Source organism: Nuphar pumila, chromosome 7, assembly GCF_984573655.1.
Source record: "Nuphar pumila chromosome 7, dmNupPumi1.hap1.1, whole genome shotgun sequence".
NCBI classification, from domain to species: domain Eukaryota; kingdom Viridiplantae; phylum Streptophyta; class Magnoliopsida; order Nymphaeales; family Nymphaeaceae; genus Nuphar; species Nuphar pumila.
In genome coordinates this window covers 106,424,682-106,449,553 of record NC_143255.1, presented here as the reverse complement: position 1 = coordinate 106,449,553, position 24,872 = coordinate 106,424,682, and the positions used below count along the sequence as shown (strand labels likewise).

The following is a 24,872-nucleotide window of genomic DNA, read 5'->3' as shown; positions in this document are numbered from 1 at the left end:
CGTTTGTATTTCTTAATTCTTGAGGGAGCTTATACTCCATTGTAATGGGGTTTTCACCCCTTCTCCATTATTCTTCAATGATATGTAACTTATGACTTTAAGTCATATTTTTCCCTTTTTATGGGTTTTATGTATTGGCACATTATGTGCGTGTGTTGTTTCCCTTTAATGGGTATATTTGCACTTTACGTGCATAAGTATGGGTTCATTATTGAACCCAAGGTATTCCAAGTCACTTTCTAACATGGTATCAGAGCAAGGTCACGATGGGGTTGTCTTTTGGTGAAACGGAAAGCGTGTCGCTCAAGAAATGGTGAAGTATTCATTGCTCTTCCTAAAGTATTATGCTTTTGAAGTTATTCGGTATGTATCCCTTTTCTCAAAAAGTATTATGCATTTGAAAGTATGTTTCTTGCATATAGTTTGTTCGTTTTGATGGTCATGATAGTTGAATTATTTCTTTTCACATTTCGTGTGCTCATATATTTTGAAAATATCTCCTTCTAAATTTGGTGAAATCGTTTGTTGTCCAAATATAAAATTCGTGTCTATTTATCGAACTACTCATAGCATATAATAGTAATTTATGTTTTTAAAAATTACCTTCAATTATGTGAGATTTATAGTTCTTAAATAAGTATTTCATGATTGACCTATAAGTTAACTTTTAAAATTATATATGATCTCTTGCTAAAATAAATGATCTTTGCTTAAAATTTCTTAATTCTCATATGAACCCTAATTTGATTTGAGTTCCTCTCTTGATTATGGATTTTAGTGCATTTTTTGAAAAATTTGATATAATCATTATATGAGAATCTCTCACATCTAAAATCTTTGTTGAATCCTAAAAGTAGTTCTTGTTAATGATAACTTATAAGAACTCCTAAAAAGTTTTTCAATGTTTCTTTTTTGAAAATTTATTTATGATAAACCATTAGGAAAGATTGTTTTTAAAAAAGGAATTTCCCACATAGAATGCATAGTTCATCTATTGCATCCTTTTTTGGTATAAATGATTTCATTTTTCATCCTTATAAACTTGTTGGTTTGTATTTTTCATAAGGTTTCGAAATCTCTAAATAATATCTTTAAAAATGCCTACATTGGCCATAATATAGTTTTAGTTGTCCTCAATTGCACTTGTCAAGCATGTAATTACATAATTAAAACTTGAGAATTTCAAGCATTGCTCTTTTTATAAAGTGCATACTTGCTCACTTTTGTGTATTTTTGTATTTTGTGCACATTTGCTTCTCAAAATATTTGCGCTTGTATGCATTCCCTCTTTTTTATGATATACATGCCTTAGTGCATGTTTGTTTACACCTTGGTGTATATTTGTTCAAGTATTGTATGAATGCTTTCGTGCACATTTTTTATAAAGCCTTGTGTGCTTACATGTGTATTGTCTCTTCGTAGACATTTTTGCATTATGGAGCCTTTATGCACATTTCTTATTATGAAAAACATAATGAATTTAGATATTGAGTCCTTTTTAAATCATTGTAAGTGCTTATAGCACTTTGTACGTTTCCGCATATCTCATCTCAATCAAAGAATATTTAAAACTTGTTGTATGGGATTTAATCCCAAATCTATAAATTTTCAAGTACTTTTTCCTTGAGTATTGTGTTAAAGCCTTCTTTGTGAACCATTACGGTTCTTATGATTTCTTTGATTAAAAGCTTGATTGTCTTGATGAATTCTTTATGTTGTGGTCTTTTTGATACAAGACTTCTTTTAAAGATTAGGCATAATTCGTGTTTATGCAAAATTGTTTTTGATGGATTATATTGGACCATTGATTCAATTTGTTAATCGGTCCTCTTTGTAAAAACTTTTTGGAAAATGATTCCTTATGTGTTTATTGCCCTTTTGTGGCATTTATATTTGTCCATCACATGTTATTTAATGCATCATTTATTTGGCCTTATTATTGTCATATTAGAGATTTTTGTCGAGGTGAGTTATGGGCACCTCGTGTTGTATCATTTTAGATTGTCCACCTTCCATATTATAGATGGTTGTTGAGGTGAATTATGGGCACCTTGGGACTCTAAAATGAGTTGTTATTTGATCTCTAATTATGAGTGTGTCACTCATTTTTTCTCTTGTGGCCATTGATATTATGGATGCTTCTATGTAAATGTGATGGACATATGGTGCTTGAAACCTTAAATGCTTTAAGGTATATTTAAAATCAAGGTGTTTTGGGATTATAGCCCAACCTTTTATTTATGAATCTTATGAGTGCATTTGCACATTTGTGATTCCGAATGTTGTGCTTATTGTGCACATGTGTTCTTGTGTTTTTTCACAAGTGTTCTTGGTGTGTGTATGTTCACACATTTGTTCTAAAGAATATTATTTTATCATCTTGTTGAAGATACTTTTACATGCATTTATTCCAAAATGTTATTGTTATGAGTATTCATGTTTTAAAAGGAATATTGTTTCATTCGAGGTTTATTTTCATTACAAGTTTATTGCCTCAAAAGTCTTTTCCTTTTATGCCCATTATCTAAGTGTCATCATATGTAGACAAGAATTTTATTACACCTTCGTGTGTTTTTAGCCCTTTGTTGGCTTTTGCTCTCTTGGTCTAGTAGCTGAACACACTTGTCTTGAGTGTTTTTATATGTAGACAAGGCACGTTGATTCACACCATGGTGTGTGATTTTTAGCCTATGTTGGCGTTTGTGTCCTTATTCTAGTCGCTTAAGATGTATGCCCATGGTTGGCTTATTTCACTCATTTCAAGTGCTATCATATGTAGACAAGAGATGTATTATGTTTTAGCCCATGGTTGGCTTATTACTCTTGTTCTAGTAGCTGAACATACTTGGTTTTAAGTGTATTTTTTACGTAGACAAGAGATACTTTTTAGTCCATGTTGGCATGTACTCTCTTGTTCTTGTCGTAGATGCACTTATTTCAAGTATTATTATATGTAGACAAGAGGTTCTTTTACACACCTTTGTGTGTGTCTTTGGCCTTTAATGGCTTTATATTCTTGATCTAGTAGCTTATACACTTGATTTATGGGTTTTGGAGGACTAATGAGGAAGTTGTTTGTAATGAATAAACTATTATTGAAATTTGCAAAATTTCATTCATGACTTGTATTTTTCAAGTAAATCATCTTTTTGATATGCATATCAAGTTGATTTCTTAGCATTTAATCTATATATTAAGTGCTTATGGTTTTTGCCACCCTTATATGTAAAATGTTTTTTTTCAATTAAGTGTGACTTTCATAAATGTTTTTAAAAACCTTTGAACTCTTGGGTTTATTTTGCCTAAAGTATGCTTGGAGACTTAGTTTCTCTTATTTGGAACTTCACTATATGTTTGAAGCATGTTTTAGTTCTTTGAGTATTAATTCATATAATGATTCGTATATGCATATGCTCTTTATGGCCTTTTTTGGGCTCTCATTCAATAAAGCATATGTATGTTATGCCTCTTCGTAGGCTTCTTGTGGTATCCCTTAGTGGATCTTTTTGTTATTCCCCATTATGAGGTTATATTTGTCCAATAGTGGACCTTATGAATGCATTATGCATTCTTGCAATTTTTGCATAATTTGCTTCCGCTCATTTTGTTTTAACATAATGTATGATTTAGAAACTTTGGTTTTCTAAATTTTTCGTTTCATACTAAAGTAACTATCATATTATGCATAAATTTTGCACCTTGTTAGGAATGTTCCTTTTTGAGTAAAGTGCAAAGATATTGTTTACTTGTTCTTTGTTGTTTTCTTTTCTCAGGATCTTAGAGATAGGACAAAGGGAAGTACCCTGGATGGTTCGGGAAATGGGTTCATCATTTGAAGACAATTGGAGGAAGGCTATTTCAAGTTTCATTGCATCCTTGCCGAAGCCTCTTGGAGTCGCCGAAGCCTCGTGGAGTTTTGCCTTTTTTCAATCTTTTCGTTTCCCTGCAAAGCTTGAGGGGGGGTGTTAAAATGTACCCATCAATTGTTGTAATTAGATATATTTTATATATATAAAAGATGATACATATACATATATGGTATATATGTATATGTATCCTCCTATTTATATATATAAAATATATATTTTCCTTTTGTTTAGCCGTAGGGGTATTTTAGTCTTTTCCTCTGTTTTACGCACATTCACTTTATGAATGTGATTGTAATTTATTTTATTTTTCTTTTTCTTTTATTTTTATTTCTTTTTTCTCAAGTACCAAAAGGTACCTTGGGGGGCCCACTCAAATAGACGTTGGGCCCCTTCCAACGGTCACATTTGTGACCGTTGGAGGGGCTCCAACGTCTATGAGTGGAGCCCCTCCAAGGCTCCTTTTTGTTGTTATAAATAGGAGCTCTCCCGTTTGTATTTCTTAATTCTTGAGGGAGCTTATGCTCCATTGTAATGGGGTTTTCACCCCTTCTCCATTATTCTTCAATGATATGTAACTTATGACTTTAAGTCATATTTTTCCCTTTTTATGGGTTTTATGTATTGGCACATTATGTGCGTGTGTTGTTTCCCTTTAATGGGTATATTTGCACTTTACGTGCATAAGTATGGGTTCATTATTGAACCCAAGGTATTCCAAGTCACTTTCTAACAAGGCCCCCATACTAATATTTATCTTACCAAAAAAAAAAAACAGTATTAATCCTTACCAGAGTTACCAGTCGAGGAAGCGGGAGTGGGAGCGGGAGCGGGAGCGGGAAGAGAGGCACTTTCAAAAATTTATGAAGCGGGGGACCACTTAGAAGAAAATTACGAACCGTCTCGAAAGCGACCTAGGAAGCGAGGGGGAAGCAAAAAAATGAAAAAAATGGGGAAGCAAGGGGGAAGCGTGCTTCCCATAAATGGAAAGCGTGTTTCCCATAAAAGGGAAACGCGTTTCCCATAAAAGGGAAGTGTGCTTCCCAAAAAAGAGAATCGCGCTTCCCAAAAAAGGGGACGCTTCCCCATGCGTTTCGAAAGTGTGACGTTTCGCACTTCCGAAGCGCGTATCGGGGAAGCGTGCTTCCCCATACGCCTAGGCGCTTCCGGTAACTCTGATCCTGACCATAATCATCCCAATCTCTTACAGCAAATCTTTTGCAAAAGAAGATAAAAGGAGACATTTGCCAAGAATCTCTTGATTTGATATTAAAAGGAATAAGTGCCTACAAGTCACTTAGTTTTATCATCATAAGAAATCCAAATTCACAGTGATGGGCTGTGTCAAGGATGCAGGCATATTAATCAAGTATAGAATCTAAATGAAATAATGGATAATTTCATATCAGAAAATTAAATTCCATTATTGAATTCCAAAAAAAGGCCTTGGGAATGGTTATAAATTCCACGAAAATTAATTTCAATAAGAAAAAAGTGATTCCATTACCAGCATGTTGCCCATCAATATCAACATCCAAGTACACTCTATGAGTAATCTCAAGCACCTCTTCAGTCTTCTCTTCCTCCTAAAATCAGATGTACAACAGATTAGCAGCAGTTGATCCATGAACTCATAATATGTAACATCCACACTATGCAAGATATAAAAGTCCTAAGGAACAGTTCAAGCAACACGTGAACTCCAAAACATATGAACATGAGAATAACTATAAGAACCAAATTATCTTCTAAATTGTAATGATCTGAAAACCCAGTGACTTGTGACTCGACTCGCTTGGTCCTGACTTAGGACTCAACTGGGTCAACCTAGTGACACGATCTGGTTCTGCTAGCTTCTATTTCATATATAAAAATAAAAAAATATTATGTAAATAAAATAAATGTATGTAACAGCAAAAATATCTATGACCATAAAAATATTAACATATAAGTAACAATTAGGAATAATTTGATGATGTATCTAATATTTAAATACCAAAAAAATATGAATTATAGAAAGTAAATTCGTCATTTTTTGTCACTGAGGTATTCTATCAAGCATCACAATCAACTACTTTGTGTGATGTATAAACTTCACAGTCATAAAGAGAGCTTAACTGTGAAATTGTGGCATTGATACAGTAGAGTTTCAATGTAAAAACAACATCGGCAGGAGGGTCAACTGGATCGACTCAGATGAGTCATCAGCTCAACCCACTGTCCCACCAAATCTTTAGTTTAAACCATAAATTGCAGCATGCCACATATAGATAAGGTACGCATACAGCCAAAGAATCAAATGAAAAAAATAACGGACGATGAGGATATGGACAGGGAGGTGGGAAGGTTCACAAGAGTCGCCATGAACATGCATCAATTGAAGTAAGTTATGCCTATGTTTTCCTAAAGCACATAAGATCCAAGCAGATTGTGTAATGTGGCCAAGATTCTACCTTTTTTAATTAGCCACTTACAGTATATTTGAATCCAAACATCTTCATGTCAGGTAGTATAACAGACGTAAATGGCATGGACAGCCCTGATCACAGACTGGACATTTTCTTTAAAGGACTCCTTACTTACAGAAAAATAAAACTGCATCCCATCATCTCAATCATCAGAAAGTGCTACTGCACAGCCGCAATCAGAAGGCTGTACATCCATTGCAGCAATGGCTCCTGGGAATCTTTTTGTTCCAAGATAATTAGACCCCAAATCCGGACTATATTTGTAATGATAGAAAATGTGACGGTTATGGTGGCTATACAAGTTCTTGCACCATAGAATTGCATCAGTTATCGAGGAAATGAAAAGTGGGATACAAGGTAGAATAGGCTGCAATCTGCAAAATCCGCACAGTATGGTCAGAATGTTCATTTCCCAGCTAGACAGGCTGCTTGACAATGCCATCACTACATTGACCTCAAAATCAAGATTAAGAGGCATATCATGACCAAGTTTTACTCTATACAACAGATCTCAGGACCTGGCATAAACTAAAGATTTAACGATCTAAGATTACAATCTCTCTCCCTTGCAAGCATCCCAATTAGTATTAAAGATAACATAGAACTGTCTTCTATTGTGGATCTTATTCAATTGTTTAACATACACATCTTTTAACCATTCCCAAGATTCACAAGTGAAGACGAAATAAAGCATGACCAACTTCACTTTATGGTCAAATTCAAGCATATGTTCATATGCCCAACCTTTATCTCAAAGAATCCAGGCTACCCAACATAACACAAAATACGATACACCCAGATGAAAAAAAAAAGAATTCCAAGAATGAAGAAAATCAAGAACACCAACAAACTCGTTCCATAAATACTTCAGCTATAACGGACGAAGGAAATCAAGAACACGAACATACTCATTTCATAAAAAACATCAGCTATAACGGACAAAGGAAATCAAGAACACCAACAAATCCATTTCATAAAAACTTCAGCTATAACAGACGAAAGCATTAAAAAACAGAAAAGGAAACCAATGCAAGATCTAATTAGAAGGTAAGAGAAGTGAACTAGAGACATAAGGAGAAAGAAAAAGGGGCTACCTTCCGAGGGATTGACAATACAAGAACCACAATGATGACGACTACCAAGAGAAACAACAACCCCTTTCTCCTCATTGTAGCATCAAATTGGCACGACGCACTTGGTCATCACGCTTCTTCGTTGATCCTTCTCGTCACAGGAGGACGCCTCCCAACATTTATGGAGGTCTCAATCTTTTGGATTTCTTGAGCATCTCACGTCGACGAAGAAGACCCAACATCATTTTCGATCCGAGTCGCTCTGAGACAGTACCGAATTGATAGAACCAGTAAAGTCTCGCGTAATTTCCGCGTCTTAAAGGAACCGGAAAAGCATCGAATAATTTCCAATTTTCCACGACCCAGCACTATCGACGGATCGGGCCTTACCCAAGCCTAACTGGATCTCACCCGATTATCAGTCCCTAGGGGTGCAAAGTTGAAAACATAAAACGGGTCCTATATGTGCGGGTCTGATTTTTAAGTACCAGGTCCAAATCTGGGTCCATATCCACACTAGAGCTAAGTAGACTATTAGGTATGCACTACCAACCAAGCCGGCTCGGGCTCGGCACCATCAAGCTTGGCTTGTGGCTAGTTTGTGTCATAAATGAGCCGAGCTTGATGGGTGTATTGAGCTCGATAAAGCTCGGTAGGCTCGATAAGGTTTTGTTTGTTTTACGAATATTTTTGCTCCACCCCTTTACCCCTTCTTGAACAGTCAAAATAAAGTTTTCTGGTTCGCTCGATCGATCTCTCCTCAAACTGACCTCCCCCTCGCTTCACCCATTTTATTGTGTTATTAATTAACTTGATATTAACATTTTTATTTATTTTTGTATATTCCGTGGTTTTGTTCGAATTTTATATTTTCTAATATGTTTTCAAAACTTAAATATACTAATTTGTTTCTGAGATTTTCCCAAGAAAAAACAAACTTCTCAAAAATATTACAAGATCATTCATTGCTGATAAAATCCCGGAACTGAGATTTGTGACTATGATGATGTCCATCATGTATTCTTAATAATTAACTTTTGATTGGGCCATTCACCTACTGTCTCTATCCTTGCATTTTTTTACAACAAATCCTAGTTCCTTAATTGATAGAAATTTTATCCCATGACTTTGATTTTCTGATCATATTTTCGCTGTTTTTAAATGATTGTATGCAGTGAGTGGCAGCTTGGCCAGTCTCTTACTTTAATTAAGCACATTGATGATGCCTTGGCATCACATTGGGTCAATATTGATGCTTAGTGCGTTTGTGCACACAACTACATTTGAAATCTTTTCTCCATATTGTACTGATCTCTACTTAAATGCATGAGGCACTTGTGATCTTTCTGTTCATTGAATACGCACCAGCTTCGATCTAAGGGGCGCTTGAACTATTGCTTTGTTTTTTTTTTTTGCTAGTCAAACAAACAAAAAACATCATTGACTGTAAATTGGGTAAAACCTTTAACCTGACTCCCCCATTGTTCATTAGGTAGCATACCCAACTTTGACCTTATATATATATATATAAGAGAGAGAGGTCCTTTTCAAAATTTGTAGGCTAAATATGTCTTTTAGCAAATCTGACCATAAGAATGTGATCTCTTGGTTGAAAACATATAAATACTCTTTTGATAAATCTTTTTTGATGTGTAGATAGGATTTTTAGAGGATGCAAAAATCAATGGTTTTAAAATTTTTGAAATTCTATCATAAAATCTTACTTACACATCAAAAAACTTTGATCAAAGAGTTTAATCATATGCCCCAAGGGGGGTTGGCGTAGTGGGGTGGGGCCTTGACTGCTAGACGGGCAGTCAAGGTTTGATTCTCATGGGCATCGTCCCTTTGCGCAAGCCAATGTGTAGCGTAGGCCCCGGAGATAGGGGTCCTAGCCTCAAAATTTTATGTTGTCAGCACAACGGCCGTAAGTATGGTAGAGTGAGCCATCGGGTCCCGGTCTTTGTGTCAAGAGCAGTTTCTTCAAGTTATAAATTAAAAAAAAAAAAAAAAGAGTCTAATCATATGTTTTCAATCATGAATATCACATATATACAGTCAAATTTGTCAAAAACATATTTAACATACAAATTTTGAATAGGAGAACAAGGGGTGAACAATCCCTCTTTTATATATATATATATATATATATATATATATATATATATATATATATATATATATATATATATAGAGAGAGAGAGAGAGAGAGAGAGAGAACTGAAATATGTTTACCAACCAAATATGTTGGATGGTATGAGTCGAGATTTTCATAGGTTTTTTTACAAATCTAAGACTGCAGATGCATTCAGCGTGGTCCAATTGCTAGGAATTGACCGTTGGATCATTGTAATCGGATTAAGAAATGTGCTTTTTTATGCTTGAATATTTATGAAATTTCTAAGCTATTGATTTTCAACCCTTAAAGGTTATTCTTATGCATCAGAATTGGATGATCCAAGAGTCTCTTTCTACAAAACAAAGTTTCTAGATCACATTTGTATGGTGAAATTTTTGGAAAAAAAAACTATAAAAAACTTGGTTCATACCACTAGACATATTTGGTTGGTAAACAAATTTCAGTTATCCTATGTATATATATAATTACTAGAATGTGAGAGCTAATATGTGAACCACTATTTTCATAGACTTTTTGTTCTTTTCTCTTGAACCTAACCATACGGATGTGATGTACATGTGTGGTTTTATAAGAACCCGCTCTTGAATTATCCACTTTTGATGCATAAGCAAGATTTTTTAAAGGCTTTAAAATCAATGGCTTGTAATCTTCATAAATATTCAAGCATTCAAAAATCATATTTTTTATTGAAAATACACGATCCAATTGTTGATTCCTAGCAAATTTACCATGCCAAGCACATCTACATCGTTGGATTTGCAAAAAAAGTGTTGGAAATGCCCATATTTCTGGTTCTCATATTCTAGTTCTTAGTGACTATATATATATATATATATATATATATATATATATATATAAGAGGCTTACAGCTCCAAGTTTCAACCCTAGTCATCACAGATGTCTACATTGCTGGATATATGTAGCCTTTTCTAAATTAGGGTTGGATCCAACTGCAAATATTATTATATTATAGGACTTGTTGATAAGGAATTAGATTTGACAAACACAGTAATCTGATCTGGCTCTCAGTCAGATTCGGATCAATGTCAACCGTATTTCTTATTCCTATATAAGAACAAGAGATATGCGAGGTTACAGTTACAAGGTTTAGAGTGGATCGGGATAGTAAATTATCAGTGCTATTGCAAAATCCGGCCAAAGTAATTGGCTGTGGATCAAGCATGATTCAGCCCATATCCCACCTTTTTTCCTTGAGAATGAGAGATGTGAGGTTACAGTTACATTTTTTTTAATCACGATTCACCAACCCCATATTGGCTGAACTCTGGTTGGTAAAACCCTTGAAGTCTCCCCTAACTTCAACAGGGTTTCAAACTTGTGACATCCCACCAACTTGGTGACATTCACAAGTCGCCCCTACCTGATCAGTTGAGTCCTTATGGGTGAGGTCATATTTACATTATCAACTTAGTACCATGGTACTGAAGATTGAAAAAATTGCGACCTTTTTTGTTTTCGTTTGACGCAAGAAATAACTGATATCTGATTATTTTAGAAAGAGAGCATTTGCATTAGTCACTATCAAGTGGGAGCTAGCTAGCTTTGAAACGTGGATCCAGTGGAATCCATGCTTAGTTATCCACAGCAAAATATGCCCTTGTGATGCTATATTGTCCGGAAAACAAGTACCAAAGAAATTGTGGGACCCATGACCATGATTTTCAAAAATTTGTTCTTTTTTTTTTTTGGTACAATTAGTAATAAAACACCACGATCAAATGCTAAATGATATATTGTTGTATACTGTGAGTTTTAAAAACCAAAAATGACTATACTGTATGATAAATTTGACATGTTTTCTCAAATGTCCCATAAATTTTGAAATCTATCCAATGACCATTTTTGCGGGTTTTCAACTTTTTTAAAACTGTTTTACCCTTAACACAAGCAGATCTCTCAATTTTTGTGCTTTACATCACAACGCTCTTTGATCTCGTTAAATCTCACTAAAAACAAAACCTACATGATATTTTTGTCAAAATCATGAATTTTGCACAAACAATATAAATATTGTGCTACTGCTTGCAAAAGTTGCTTATGAATTTTGTAAAAAATTTTGTGTTTATGGTTGCAAAAGTTTGTCGTTCTATGTGAAATTCATGGACTTTTGCATGTTGTCGACTTATAGCGATGCAAAATTCTGTTTGTGTATGAATTTACGTGTATATATAAGTTATTAGATTGTGAATTTCGCAAGTGTTTCGTGTTGGAGGTTGTGAAAGTCTACTTTTGGTGCAAAATTTATGAAAAGTTTGCAGAATTTATGAACTTTTTGTATTATGTTGACTTTAAGCGATGTGAGATTTCGTTTTAGCATGCGAATTTACCTGTGTATATATAGGCATTTGTAATTATTTTTTCTTTTATTCGTTTATATATGAAAAAGCCACTAACCTTTTTTCCTATAGCACCTTAACCTTTTTTCTTGTACCCTTGCGGAGATTCCTGTGAAAGTTTTTCGCTCTATTCTGACGTTCATCAACTTCCTCAGTTAAGTATTTAAAGTTCATTCATGGTTGTATTTAAAAACTTAGTTATAATTTTTCATGTTAGGTTAACAAAATTTGTAGTTCTTTTTGTTATATTTGTAAATGAATTAGTTATAAATTTTAAAAATTTTGTTTGTATGTATTGTTAAATTGGTAAACAAACGAATTTGATTTTTAACAATGAAATTTAAAGCAAAAATATCATATTTTTGATAAAAATTTATACATAAATAGAAAATTTGCATATATATGTGCAAATTTTGCATGTATACATGTCATCTTGCATTAAAAAGTTCGCACATAAGGAGAAAATTTACTTGCGCATTTGTACAAGAAATTTGCATATTTAAAAAAAAATGCATGTTTTATATACGTGTGATCTATTTTGTATAAAGCAAATTTTTTATGTTTTTATGAAATTTTGTACATAAGCAAGAAATTTGTTTATTTTGAAGAAAACTCACATGTATACGTGTGTATTTTCATCTTTTTGTAAACATAAAGTTGCTTATAGATTGCATTTATTTCATTCTTCTACAAAATGAGGTCATTTATACATTGCATTCATTTTATTTTTTTTAAAATAAAATCACTCATACATTACATTTGTATCATTCATTCACAAAATGAATGAATGATAATACACTGCATTCATTTCATTTTTTAACAAAATAAAATATTCAATTTGGGTTCTCTAGAAAACACAAAATAACAAATAGCTACCAAAAAATAACTGCACCAGGTTCAGGTTACCCAAAAATAAATAAGTAAACCAAGAAATCAACCCAATAAAACTTGAGGCTCCTAGTTAACTTCAACCCCAACCCATAACATAAAATGAATCAAACCCCTAAACTCCTTCCTAACTTCTTTGAGAAAAAGGGAAAAGAATCGGGAAGACCAATAAGCCACATGAGCAAAGACAGGGAGGGAGATCAGAAAAACTACGAAAAGGAGGCATAATATCATTAAATGGATAGAAACCCATGCAATCCCTAGCTTAATCCTATCCATGTCAAATTATTTGACAAAATTAACATAAATCACCAAAAAATACAAAAGAACCTAAATAACCAAAAGATCCAACTCCATGTCTCCATGAAGACAAAAAGCCTAGATCTAGAAAAAACCAAGAAACCCAAGGAACCCCATTGACAACAGAACACCAAAGAAATAAATAATCGGAAAAACAAGAGAGAGAAATGAGGCCAATGGTGGAGCGGTTGGGGAATCTTAATCCACTCCACCATCCAAAGAATGCAAAAACAATCAGCAAAACAATGAATAAAATGAGAGACCCCCCAAAACAGGGGGCTGATCGAATGCATCTCTCTCTCTCTCTCTCTCTCTCTCTCTCTCTCTCTCTCTCTCTCTCTCTATATATATATATATATATATATATATATATATATATATATATATATATATATATATGGGGATTGTGCTACCCTTTTTTCGTTAGGTCATGTAAAGACCCTCTAAAAATCATAGTTTCAGGTGTTTTATAATAGACTGAACCGTTGGATGTGTTTTTGATTGTATCGAAAACATGTTTTTCATTAAGCATCTTTATGCTGGTATGTGTATTTTAAAGAGGTAAAAAAAAAATCAATAGTTGATATTGTACTAAAATTCCGGCGCATTTGGTTGTTCAGGAACCAATTCAAACACGCACAGTGTTCACATACGAGAAATCATATGTTCACCCTTTTGTCTCTGTGCTGTGAGAATTTCAGAAGCTGCAGTGGTCTGGCTCAGAAGCATGTAAGGTGTCATTATGGTATTATACCTAGCCCATGGCCTCCTATAGGTGTGAAAGACTTTGGTATTTAATTGGCTTCAGTCAGGAGTGCGGGTTGCTATGCAATAGCCTATGCTATTCTCAAGAGGAATGGTTCGTTTGTGGTGGCGGGTGCTTGGAGGGATATTTCAGATTTAATTTACCCTGAGTTACAGGTGTTGGAAGAAGCTGTTGAACCCCTGGGAAATACCAGATCTCGATTACTACCAACAATACCATGTGGAGTGCTTGGCTGCCTGATATGATCGAAGGACGTAGAAGGGTGCATCATCGATATCTCAGTTTGCAGTTTTTATTCCATCTGTTTCTGTTACGGACTGTAACCCGTGTGTGATCTCTCCTTAATTCTGTTTCCCTTCCAGGGGATCGTGTAGTTTGGCGTCAACGCCCACCTGACTAGCATGTCTGTCAATCTCATGTAATGGGAGAGCCCCCCCAGTTATTTTATGGAAAAAACAAAGGAATTATAGATTCCCCAGGGTTTTACTAGTTCAGTTATCCAGACAAATAAGATCAACTCGGATATTGAATTATAGAGCACAATGCAGTTTCCTATCTGATCCCAGTTTCCTATGTAACTTGGGGCATGTACATACCACTAGCAAATTGGAACCATATTCAACAAAATTTGATTAAAAGGACCTCGAGTATTTGACACTGCATTTTCCTTTTGTTCCCTTGAACAAAAATGTGATTCAAATCAATATTTCAATCCCACTGAACAAGTCTTTTAATTTCACCAACCAAACAGGGCTATTTGCATTTTTGGATTGAAAAGGAAATTCCTGATAATACCAAGATATTTTCATCAGCAGTTGCTTCCCAGCATCTTGACGTAAAATTTCCGGTTTTAAAGAGGACCTCTATGGGATGCAGATTGTCAGATTCTAATGGCTGTTGGTTACATAATTATCAACCATGGAAATGCCAGGCTCCCTTTATACGAGGTAGGGACTTGATATGGTATTCTACGAAGAGCTAAGAAGCTTCTTAATGAGGGTTTGCAATTCTTCTAGATCAAGATTGGATAACACAAAATCAATGAAATATCAATCTGTAGCATTCTTTCTTGGAAAAGTTCTTCAAACGATGAATCTCTCTCTCTCTACAAAATTATGGAAGACATTGCTACCTTGTGAAAATTTTCTTTTACAGTGTTCAAAATGGGAAAATCACAATACACGCTGGTTACGATTCCGTTGCCATCGCCGCTTAAGAAGTTGAATGCATAATGCTGAAGTAAACAACCCAAACGAAGACAATGCCATGATGGTTGAATTCTCAACTTTCCGGTAATATCCACCCTGAAAATTTTAATGATGGATGAAGAAAGTTGGATTAAAAGAGAAGGTTGGGAAAGCAAAGGAACATTGTTGTGCACCTGGATCAAGGCAAGCAAGATCCCAGCATTTGCAGGTACCAAAGACAGGCTCATCATACCAGCACGCAATTCATTCGGTACATACCTGCAATTACAGGTCAGTAAGAAGTTTTTTTTCATAGATGCAGGAACCAAAAAAAGAAAGGTGCAGATGAAAAATAAGACAGATTTACATGCTTCTCAGTCTTGCAAGTGAAGGTACAATTAGGCCAAAAGATCCATGGATAATGCAGAAAAGAGTCACTAGGACTGCAATTTCCTGCAAACACATGATTGTGAAATTCTGCTCAGAATATGTCAAACATGGAGCTTTATATTTAACATGATTGTGAAAATCTGTGCAAAACATGCTAAACATGGAACTTCATAATCACTGAATTGTTCCAATAAATCTTACCTGATAGTCATAAGCTATTACAGAAAAAGAAAAGCCAACCACCACGAAAGCAACAGTCAAGCATTCCTCTATTCGGACAGAAAGTGCACCACTGAACACCCATGGAACCACCGTGCTGCCAAACATCCTTGCACCAAGCAGACATGGGTATATCAATCCTGTAGCCACTTCTCTCCCATCTGCCTGCACCAAGAGGAAAGAATGAGCAGCTTGTTTATCTCATTTCTGAAACAAGACATGCATACATCTGACTTGCTGCTTCCATAACATGAAGAAGGAAAAAAAAAATAACTAGCATTCATAGCATCATCAACCTGAAAAGATAATGAGCTGCAAAGGCATTTCACTCAATAGGTTTGCTGTGAAGATCCTATTCTGAGGGCAGAAAAGTAATATTTAATAAGCAGTCGTGATCCATCAAAAATATAGTTTTCTGTTTTCTGTTTTCTGTTTTCTGTTTTCTTTTCTTCCGTTTGTTCATTTTATTCTTTGTTTGGCTTATTTTGATAGACAAGTCCAGATTGAACCAGACGTTTTTTATAATCAGAATTCACTTGGGAATTGAAATATCCATTGGCAGTTCGGCCAAGAACTATTGCTTATTTATTTCCACTAAATTGTGTGTGTATGCATGTGCCTCACCTATGTGTGTGAGTCCAATTTCTATAGAATATTGGATACTCCATCACCTATAGTGTGGCAACCTATGGTAGTTGGTTTTTGGTATTGCTGCTAACAAGTAGATATGATACGCATATTTCTGTGGTCCCTGATTGCAACCAACATGCTTCCCATTATCTGTTTTAGATATCCAAGGAAGTTGACAGAGCATGACACTTACTGTTCAAAATTGCACTTATATGACCCTATAAATAAAGAAATTAACATCCTAAAAACATGTGATTTGTAGAAATTTGGGCAAATTAGATAATTCTAACTTGAGTTCCACAGGTCTGAATTGCCTTTCTACTGGTAAGATAAATAAGCAATTGGCATAAGAAGCTCATGCGCACATGAAAGTGCACACACAGTATACATGCACACATATTCACTGACAGTGGAAATTGGTATACATAATTTCAGAAACTAGATGACAAAGAAACCCATGAAACTAGTTAACATTAGAACTTTGAGAAGCACATAATCAAGAAGTCAATAAAAGGAAAACTGCATGTCTTGCAATACACACGTGCAAAAAAAAATTGACACTTAGATTTTATTGTATAACAAGATGATGGATGTAAAGAAAGCATCACTAGTAGGTTTCGTGCACATTGGGTGAAATAGGTTACCATGAGTATATGATAAAACAGGTGGATTTATTATTAAAGGAACATTTATAAAAGACCCAAAAACAAGTCTTTTTCGTTTTGGGCTTAAAAGCCCTCTTAAGGGCCAACTTCACCTGTAGAGGCTCTTGGAAGGAAACTCACGTACCCTAGGTTCTGTGAGATTGATTTGAGAGCCTATTTGTGCGCAAGAGAGATGGATTTTGCAATTTTCTCAAGTAAAAGTGCATTTTCACCCATTTTTTCACTCAAAGAAGTGGACTAAGGTAAAAAAAATTATTCTTTTCTTGTTATTGAGTGTTTTTGGGGGAAGATGGCATCGAAAGATCTGGAATGGCAATGGTGCACTTGTTAAAATATTATGTCTCTTTTAACTGTAAACTGAAATACCCATAGGGGTATTTCAGTCCTTTTACTGAATAAGTGTCAACCACCCTAATGGGCTAACATTTTTACTTTTTCTTTTTTTATTTACTTTTGCCTTTTACACCTTTTTCTTTTTTTTTTCTTTTTGACTGTTGTGAAAGGGACAGCTCCATATAGCTGTTGGAGCTGCACCACAGTCATATTGAGCTGCACCTTGTAGCTTCTTTTTGCATTATAAATAGGCCTTAGTGGCCCTTGTAAACATATCCTTTTTTGTGAGTGCATATGCAATAACAATGCTTTTGTAAAGCCCCTCTTGGGAACTTATGAATTGAAGTTCATTTTGTTTCATGTTTTTGTGCATGTGTATCCGTGCCTTCGTGCACTTGTGAGTGTTCTCCTTTGTGCCTTTGTACACTCTTTGTATTTCTTGTATTGTGGTGTTACACACAATCTCTTTTTGTAGAGATTTTCACATGGTATCAGAGCAAGGTTGTTTGGAGAAAGAAATTGGTGTGATTTTTCTCAATATCAAGTGCCTTGGAAAATGTGCCTTCAACTTTTTGGTGATTGGAGTGGAGACTCTTCTTCATTCAATATTTTAGAAGATTACTACAACAAGAAAGATTTAAAATCTTATTGTGGTACATATTCTTTTCTTTCTTTTTTTCCTCTCTAATGGATGAGAAAGACTCTCATTTTTCTCTTGGTTTCAAGTTAAATGGCTCAAATTATCACGTGTGGGCCGGAAATATGGAAGCTCAAATCAAAGGGAAAGGGCTTTGGGGTTCCATTCAAGGCTCGATTCTGGAACCAAAACCTAAAATTACTTTGGTTAAAGAAGGGGAAATCAAAATCCTTGAGGGAGATGAAAGAACTAATGCTCTTGAGGAATATAGTAGGAAATATGAGGAATGGAAAATGAAGAATTTCAAGATCTTGTCTTGGATTTTCTCTTCCGTTGAGACAAGGATTAATGCCAACCTTATAAAGTTTAAAAAGACTTCTCAAGCGTGAGAGTATCTTGAGAAGATGTATACTTCTAAGGACTTGTCCCATAAGTATTATCTTCAAAAGAGAGTGTTAACTCTTGTTCAAGGTGATATGTCTATAAGAGAGTATTTTGCAGAACTCTCTTCAATTTGGGATGAGCGTGTCATGCTTGAACCCAAGTGGAGTAGAGAAGCCATAGAGCTTCGTCATAAGCAATTAGAAGAAGACTGATTCTTCAATTTTTTGAATGGGCTAAGGCCCGAGTTTGAGCAAATAAGATCTTCTCTCCTATCCTCTTTTACCTCTCCCTCTCTTGAAGATGTCTTAACTAAATTAAGTGGAGAGGAAACCCGTATGGGCATTAAGAAGCAAAATCCTAGTGTGCTTGCAGTGTCCACAAATCAAGAAGAATGTGATGGTGTTAATGTCGTTTCTAGACCCGGTAACAATTTAAGAACATATAAACCTCCTCATTTTAAGAATCAAAATCAAGGTAATTAAGGAGGAAGAAGAGATTATAGCAAAATCTCGTGTCACTTTTGCAAAGAACCGGGTCATATCAAACCGGTTTGCCCAAAATGGAGGAAACTTCTAGCAATGGCAACTACATCTCAACCATCCAAAGAGGAATCTTCAAAAGAAGCTCTATCTCTGAATCAAATTGTGGAGGCTCTTCAACCTCTTCTAAAGGGAGCTATTTCCGGTGCCGCCGTATCCACCTCTTCTCCTCCAGGTAAAACTTTTTGGCTCTTAGATTCGGGTGCATCCTTTCATATGACCCCAAACATTTCATCTCTTTCCGAGTATTCTAAAAATGTGTCACCTTCTTTTGTTTCGACCGCGGATGGTACTTCTCTCGAAATTAAGGGAATTGGAAATTTTAAAACCCAAAACTTCTTTATTCCAAAAATTAGACTTATACCAAAATTAAATTTAAACTTGCTTTCTGTTTTTCAACTCACGAACCTTGGGTGTAACATTCAATTCTCATCTAATAAATGTTTAATACAGGATCACCGGTCCGGGAGATTGATTGGGGAAGGCTCTAGGAAATGAGACTTGTACTATGTGGACTTTATTCAAATTCCTAAAAACACCTTTTGTAATGTGGCCCAACATAAAGACATAAATGTTTGGCACAAGAGACTTGGTCATCCCAACATTACCAAGTTATCCTATCTACATTTTGTTAAAGATCTTTGTAAAAATACTTTCTCTTATAATGATTGTATTCTTGGAAAAATGAGAAGTATACCTTTTGAACCAAGAACTATGTTTAGTACTAAACCTTTTGAAATTATTCACTCGAATGTTTGGGGACCGTCACCTGTCATATCCAAAGGTGGTTTTGCTTACTATGTGATTTTTGTGGATGATTTCTCACGATATTGTTGGATATATTTTCTCAAACACAAGCATGAAGTTTTTTCATGTTTTAAAACATATCATATGATGATCAAAAATCAATTTAATAGTAATTTAAAGATATTTAGGACCGATTCCGGAGGTGAATATCTCTCTAATGAGTTTAAGAAATATCTTGAGGATTGTGGCATTGTCTATCAAAGATCGTGTCCTAAGACCCCACAACAAAATAGTTTGGCCGAAAGAAAGCATAGGCATATCATTGAAACCACTAGAACCCTTCTCATTTCCCAAAATATTCCTAAAAAGTTTTGGGCCGAATCGGCTCTTGCTTCCTTCTATCTTATCAACCGACTTCCATCCAAAAATTTAGATAAAATTTCTCCCTTTGAGATTCTATATGAAAAAGAACCCGATTATAATAGGTTGAGAGTTTTTTATTATAAGTGCTTTGTTCTTACCGATAAAAATTATAAACTCTCACCAAAAGTCATTCCTTGTGCTTTCCTTGGCTATTCGGAAACTCAAAAAGGATTTCGATGTTATGACTCTAAGAATGATAAATTATATGTTTCAAAGAATATAATTTTTTTGGAAAATGATAGTGGTTTTGAAAAAAATGAATCTCATTTAGAAAATGTCGATTACTCCTTTCTTTTTGACCTTTTATCTAAGGATGATGATATCTCTAGTGATGATGAATCAACATATAATAGTGAAAATGAAATGGTTGTGATCAACAATAACTCTAACCCTTCTACCCCTCAAGAAGAAAATATATCTAGAGAACCCATCACTTATTCTCATAGAGATAGAAGCACCTTTAGGAGTGCTATTGAACTATATAGTGAACCTAGTGAGACTATTTTCACTCATGATTCTCATCCTAGGAGAACAGAAAGAACTAGAAGGACTCCCTCTAGATTCGTATCTTTTGATTCTTTCTCTCCTAAATATCGAGCTTGTTTGAGTGCCATTCACTCTTATTTTGAACCAAAATTTTTTGGAGAAGCCAAACAATGTACTGAATGGAGAGAAGCCATGGAGAGTGAACTCAAAGCTCTTAAGAAAGCTAACACTTGGGAATTTCAATCTCTTCCCAATGGCAATAAAACTATAGGATGTCGATGGGTGTTCAAGGTCAAGACTAAGAGTGATGGTTCTCTTGAAAGGTATAAAGCTCGTCTTGTAGCTAAACGGTATAGTCAAGAATATGAGATTGACTATGAAGAGTCATTTGCTCCAGTAGCTCGTATGGTTACTGTCAGATGTCTTATCACCATTGCTTCAATTCGAAAATGGAATATTTACCAAATGGATGTCAAAAATGCCTTTTTAAATGGAGATCTTAATGAAGAAGTTTACATGGATGCTCCACCTGGTATGGAAATCCCTAAAAATAAAGTTCTTCGTCTTCGTAAAGCTCTTTATGGACTGAAACAAGTACCCAAGGCTTGGCACGATAGGTTTAACAATGTAATAACTGAAAATGAGTTCACTTCATGCTATACTGACACTGTTAAATTATGTAATTCAATCTTGTAACTTCGTATATATATTTTACATATATAAGGTAATACATATACATATATATAATATATGTATATGTATCTACCTATTATATATGTAAAATATATATAATTCTATCTTTAGTCTTAGGGGTAGTTTAGACATTTTTACACGTATTCTTTTTCGAATATGTTTTGTAATTTCTTTGTCCCTTTTTATTTTTCTTTTAATAAATGCCTTGTACCTACCTTGGGAGGGGCCCAACACACTAGTCGTTGGACCCCTCCAACGGTCACATTTGTGACCGTTGGAGGGGCTCCAACGACTATGTGGAGCCCCTTCCAAGGTCTCCTTTAGCCCTATAAATATGGGCACTCTCTCTTGTATTTAGTAGTGGTTGTTGGGATTTATTGCCCAACCATTTTAGTGTTTATATAACTTATGAGTGCATTTGCACTTTGGTGATTTCGTATTTTGTGCTTTTGGTGCACAAGTGTTCCAAGTGTTCTTGGTGTGTGTATGCTTGCACATTTATATCGTTCCTTTGACTTTAGTATCTTGTTGAGGATACTTTTACATGGTATCAGAGCCTCGTTGAAAAAGGAGAATTGCGATTTGCCCTCTCTAGCATTCCTCAAAAAGCGTGCCTTCAAGTTTTTTGAAATCGAAGAGGATCACCTTCTTCGAGCAATATTTTAGGAGTCTCTCGTATCAAGGAAGACGCGAAAAGTAATTGAGGTACGTATTATTCCTTGGCTTCTTTCCTCTCTAATGGGTGAAAAAGACTCCCATTTCTCTCTTGGGTTTAAGCTTAATGGCTCAAACTATCATGTTTGGGCCGGTAATATCGAAGCTCATATTAAAGGAAAGGGCCTTTGGGGTTACGTCCATGGATCCATACCGGAACCGAAACCTAAAATTACCATTGTTGAAGGAGGGGATATCAAGATCCTCGAAGGGGATGAAAGACAAAAGGCCCTTGAAGAGTATTCCAAAAAACATGATGATTGGGAAATGAAGAACTTTAAGATCTTATCTTGGATTTTCTCATCCGTTGAGACCAAGATAAATGCCAACATCATCAAATTTAAAAGGGCTTCTGAAGCTTGGGTATATCTTGAGAAAATGTACAACTCAAGAGATTTATCCCACAAGTACTTTCTCCAAAAGAGGGCTTTGACTCTCCAACAAAATGACATGACCATTCGGGAGTACTTTGCCGAATTATCCGCTATTTGGGACGAACTCGCAATTCTTGAACCTAAGTGGAGTGGTGAGGCAATCGAATTAAGGCACAAACAACTTGAGGAAGACCGGTTTTTCATTTTTTTAAATGGCCTTAGACCCGAATTTGAACAAGTTTGGTCCTCTCTTCTCTCCGCCTTCACATCTCCCTCGCTTGAAGATGTTATCACCAAGCTAAGTGGTGAAGAAACCCGTATGGGGATTGGCAAAAATAATTCTAGCATTCTTGTTGCTTCCTCTACTCAAGAAGATGGTGAAATGGCTAATGCCGTGTCAAGACCGAGAAACAACATGAAAACCTATAGACCTCCTCATTTCAAGAATCAAGGTCAAGGAGGAAATGATCGATATGGCAAAAGAGACTATAGCAAAGTGACTTGCTACTATTGTAAAGAACCCGGACATATCAAACCTTTGTGTCCTAAATGGAAGAAATTGATTGCAACGGCTATGGCATCCCAAGTTGAAGAACGACCTTCTTCATCAAATGAGTCTCTTTCTCTTCAACAAATTGTAGAAGCACTCCAACCTCTTCTCAAGGGAGGCACTTCCGGAGCCGCTATGTCATCCTCTTCCCCCGGTAAGACATCTTGGCTTTTAGATTCCGAGGCATCCTTTCACATGACCCCTAGTTCTTGCTCTCTTTCAAATTTCTCTAAAAATTCTTTTCCATCTTTTGTCTCAACCGCGGACGGAACATCTCTTGAGATTAAAGGAGTAGGTAATTTTGAAAAACAAGACTTCTTTGTTCCAAAAATTCGTTTTATCCCAAACCTTAACTTAAATCTTCTTTCCGTCTCCCTACTCTCGGACCATGGTTGCGATATAAAATTCTCTTCTAATAAATGTTGGATACAGGATCGTCAGTCCGGGAGATTGATTGGGGAAGGCTCTAGAAGAGGAGACCTCTACTACGTAGATTTTCTTCAAATTCCTAAGAGTCAATTTTGCAATGTCGCCCAAAACAAAGACATTCATGTATGGCATAAGAGATTGGGTCATCCCAATATTGTTAAAATCTCTTATTTACCTTTTGTTAAACATCTTTGTAAAAGTGACTTTTTGTGTAATGAATGCATTCTTGGGAAAATGAAATGTTTGCCTTTTCCTCAAAGATCCATGTTCACGACAAAACCATTTGAAATTGTCCATTCCGATGTATGGGGACCGGCTCCGGTAATGTCTAAAGGAGGATTTTCATATTATGTGATCTTTGTAGATGACTACACTAGGTTTTGTTGGATTTATTTCCTTAAACATAAACATGAAGTTTTCTCAACCTTTAAAAATTTTCACACAATGATTTCAAATCAATTCAATGGATGTTTAAAAATTTTTAGGTCCGACTCTGGAGGAGAATACCTTTCAAATGAATTTAAAAGTTATCTTGAAAACTTTGGTATTCTTCACCAAAAATCTTGTCCGAAAACCCCTCAACAAAATGGGTTAGCTGAACGAAAGCACAAGCACATCATTGAAACAACCAGGACTTTACTCATTTCTCAAAATATTCCAAAAAATCTCTGGGCTGAGGCAGCCCTTACTTCTGTCTATCTCATAAACAGACTCCCATCGAAGAATTTAAACAAAATTTCTCTCTTTGAAAAACTGTACGATAAGGAACCTGATTATAGCAGGTTAAGGGTCTTTGGGTGTAAATGTTTTGTCCTTACTGATAAGAATGACAAACTTTCTCCTAAAGCCATTCATTGTGCCTTTCTTGGCTATTCCGAAACCCAAAAGGGGTTTCGTTGTTATGATATCAAAAGTGATAAATTGTATGTTTCCAGAAATGTGAGTTTTTTGGAAAATGTTAGTGGGTTCGAACATAGTAACCCTCAAAATGAAAACATGGATTACTCCTTTTTATTCGATTTACTGAATAAAGACGATGATACTAGTGATAATGAGTCAGATCAAAGTAACCCAAATGAATTTGAAACCGAGGAAAACTCCTCCTTGCCTTCCTCGTCACATCAACATATTGACTTACCTAGAGACCCTATCACCTATACTCATAGAGATCAAAACAACTTTAGGAGTGCTCTTGACAGATATAGTAATGTCAGTCCCAGTGGTTCACAGAATGAAATAATCCCTCGTAGAACCGAAAGAAGTAGAAGGCCTCCTTCTAGGTTCATCTCCTATGACTCTTTTTCACCAAGATATAGAGCCTGCCTTAGTGTCATTCACTCCTATATAGAACCTAGGAACTTTGAAGAAGCACGAAAGTGCCCTGAATGGATTAATGCAATGGACAGTGAACTTGAGGCTCTGAGAAGAGCCAAAACTTGGGAGTTTCAACATCTTCCTAAAGGTAAGAAAACAATAGGATGCAGATGGGTTTTTAAAGTAAAAACTAAAAGTGATGGTTCCCTTGAAAGGTATAAAGCTCGCTTGGTTGCAAAAGGATATAGTCAAGAATATGGTATTAACTATGAAGAAACTTTTGCTCCTGTAGCCCGTATG

General features: G+C 35.4%; 2 protein-coding genes across 3 annotated transcripts in view; both read right to left on the bottom strand.

Annotated features, from left to right (window-relative positions):
• Positions 1 to 7,573, bottom strand: part of LOC149832792 (peptidyl-prolyl cis-trans isomerase CYP21-1-like) — a 47,444-nt gene extending 39,871 nt beyond the window's left edge. For both annotated transcript variants that reach the window (XM_090012590.1, XM_090012591.1), the window contains exons 1-2: positions 7,429 to 7,573; positions 5,374 to 5,452 (exon numbers count right to left, since the gene is read on the bottom strand). In XM_090012590.1, coding sequence (XP_089868716.1) covers positions 5,374 to 5,452; positions 7,429 to 7,503 — 154 coding nt within the window. In that variant the 5' untranslated portion in view covers positions 7,504 to 7,573. The remainder of the gene's footprint in view (positions 1 to 5,373; positions 5,453 to 7,428) is intronic.
• Positions 7,574 to 14,868: 7,295 nt separating this feature from the next.
• The window catches only part of LOC149832791 (Major facilitator superfamily protein), a 33,886-nt gene continuing 23,882 nt past the window's right edge, over positions 14,869 to 24,872 (bottom strand). The window contains exons 6-9 of the mRNA XM_090012589.1: positions 15,637 to 15,819; positions 15,413 to 15,498; positions 15,240 to 15,324; positions 14,869 to 15,162 (exon numbers count right to left, since the gene is read on the bottom strand). Of these exons, the coding sequence (XP_089868715.1) occupies positions 15,031 to 15,162; positions 15,240 to 15,324; positions 15,413 to 15,498; positions 15,637 to 15,819 (486 nt within the window). The 3' untranslated portion in view covers positions 14,869 to 15,030. The remainder of the gene's footprint in view (positions 15,163 to 15,239; positions 15,325 to 15,412; positions 15,499 to 15,636; positions 15,820 to 24,872) is intronic.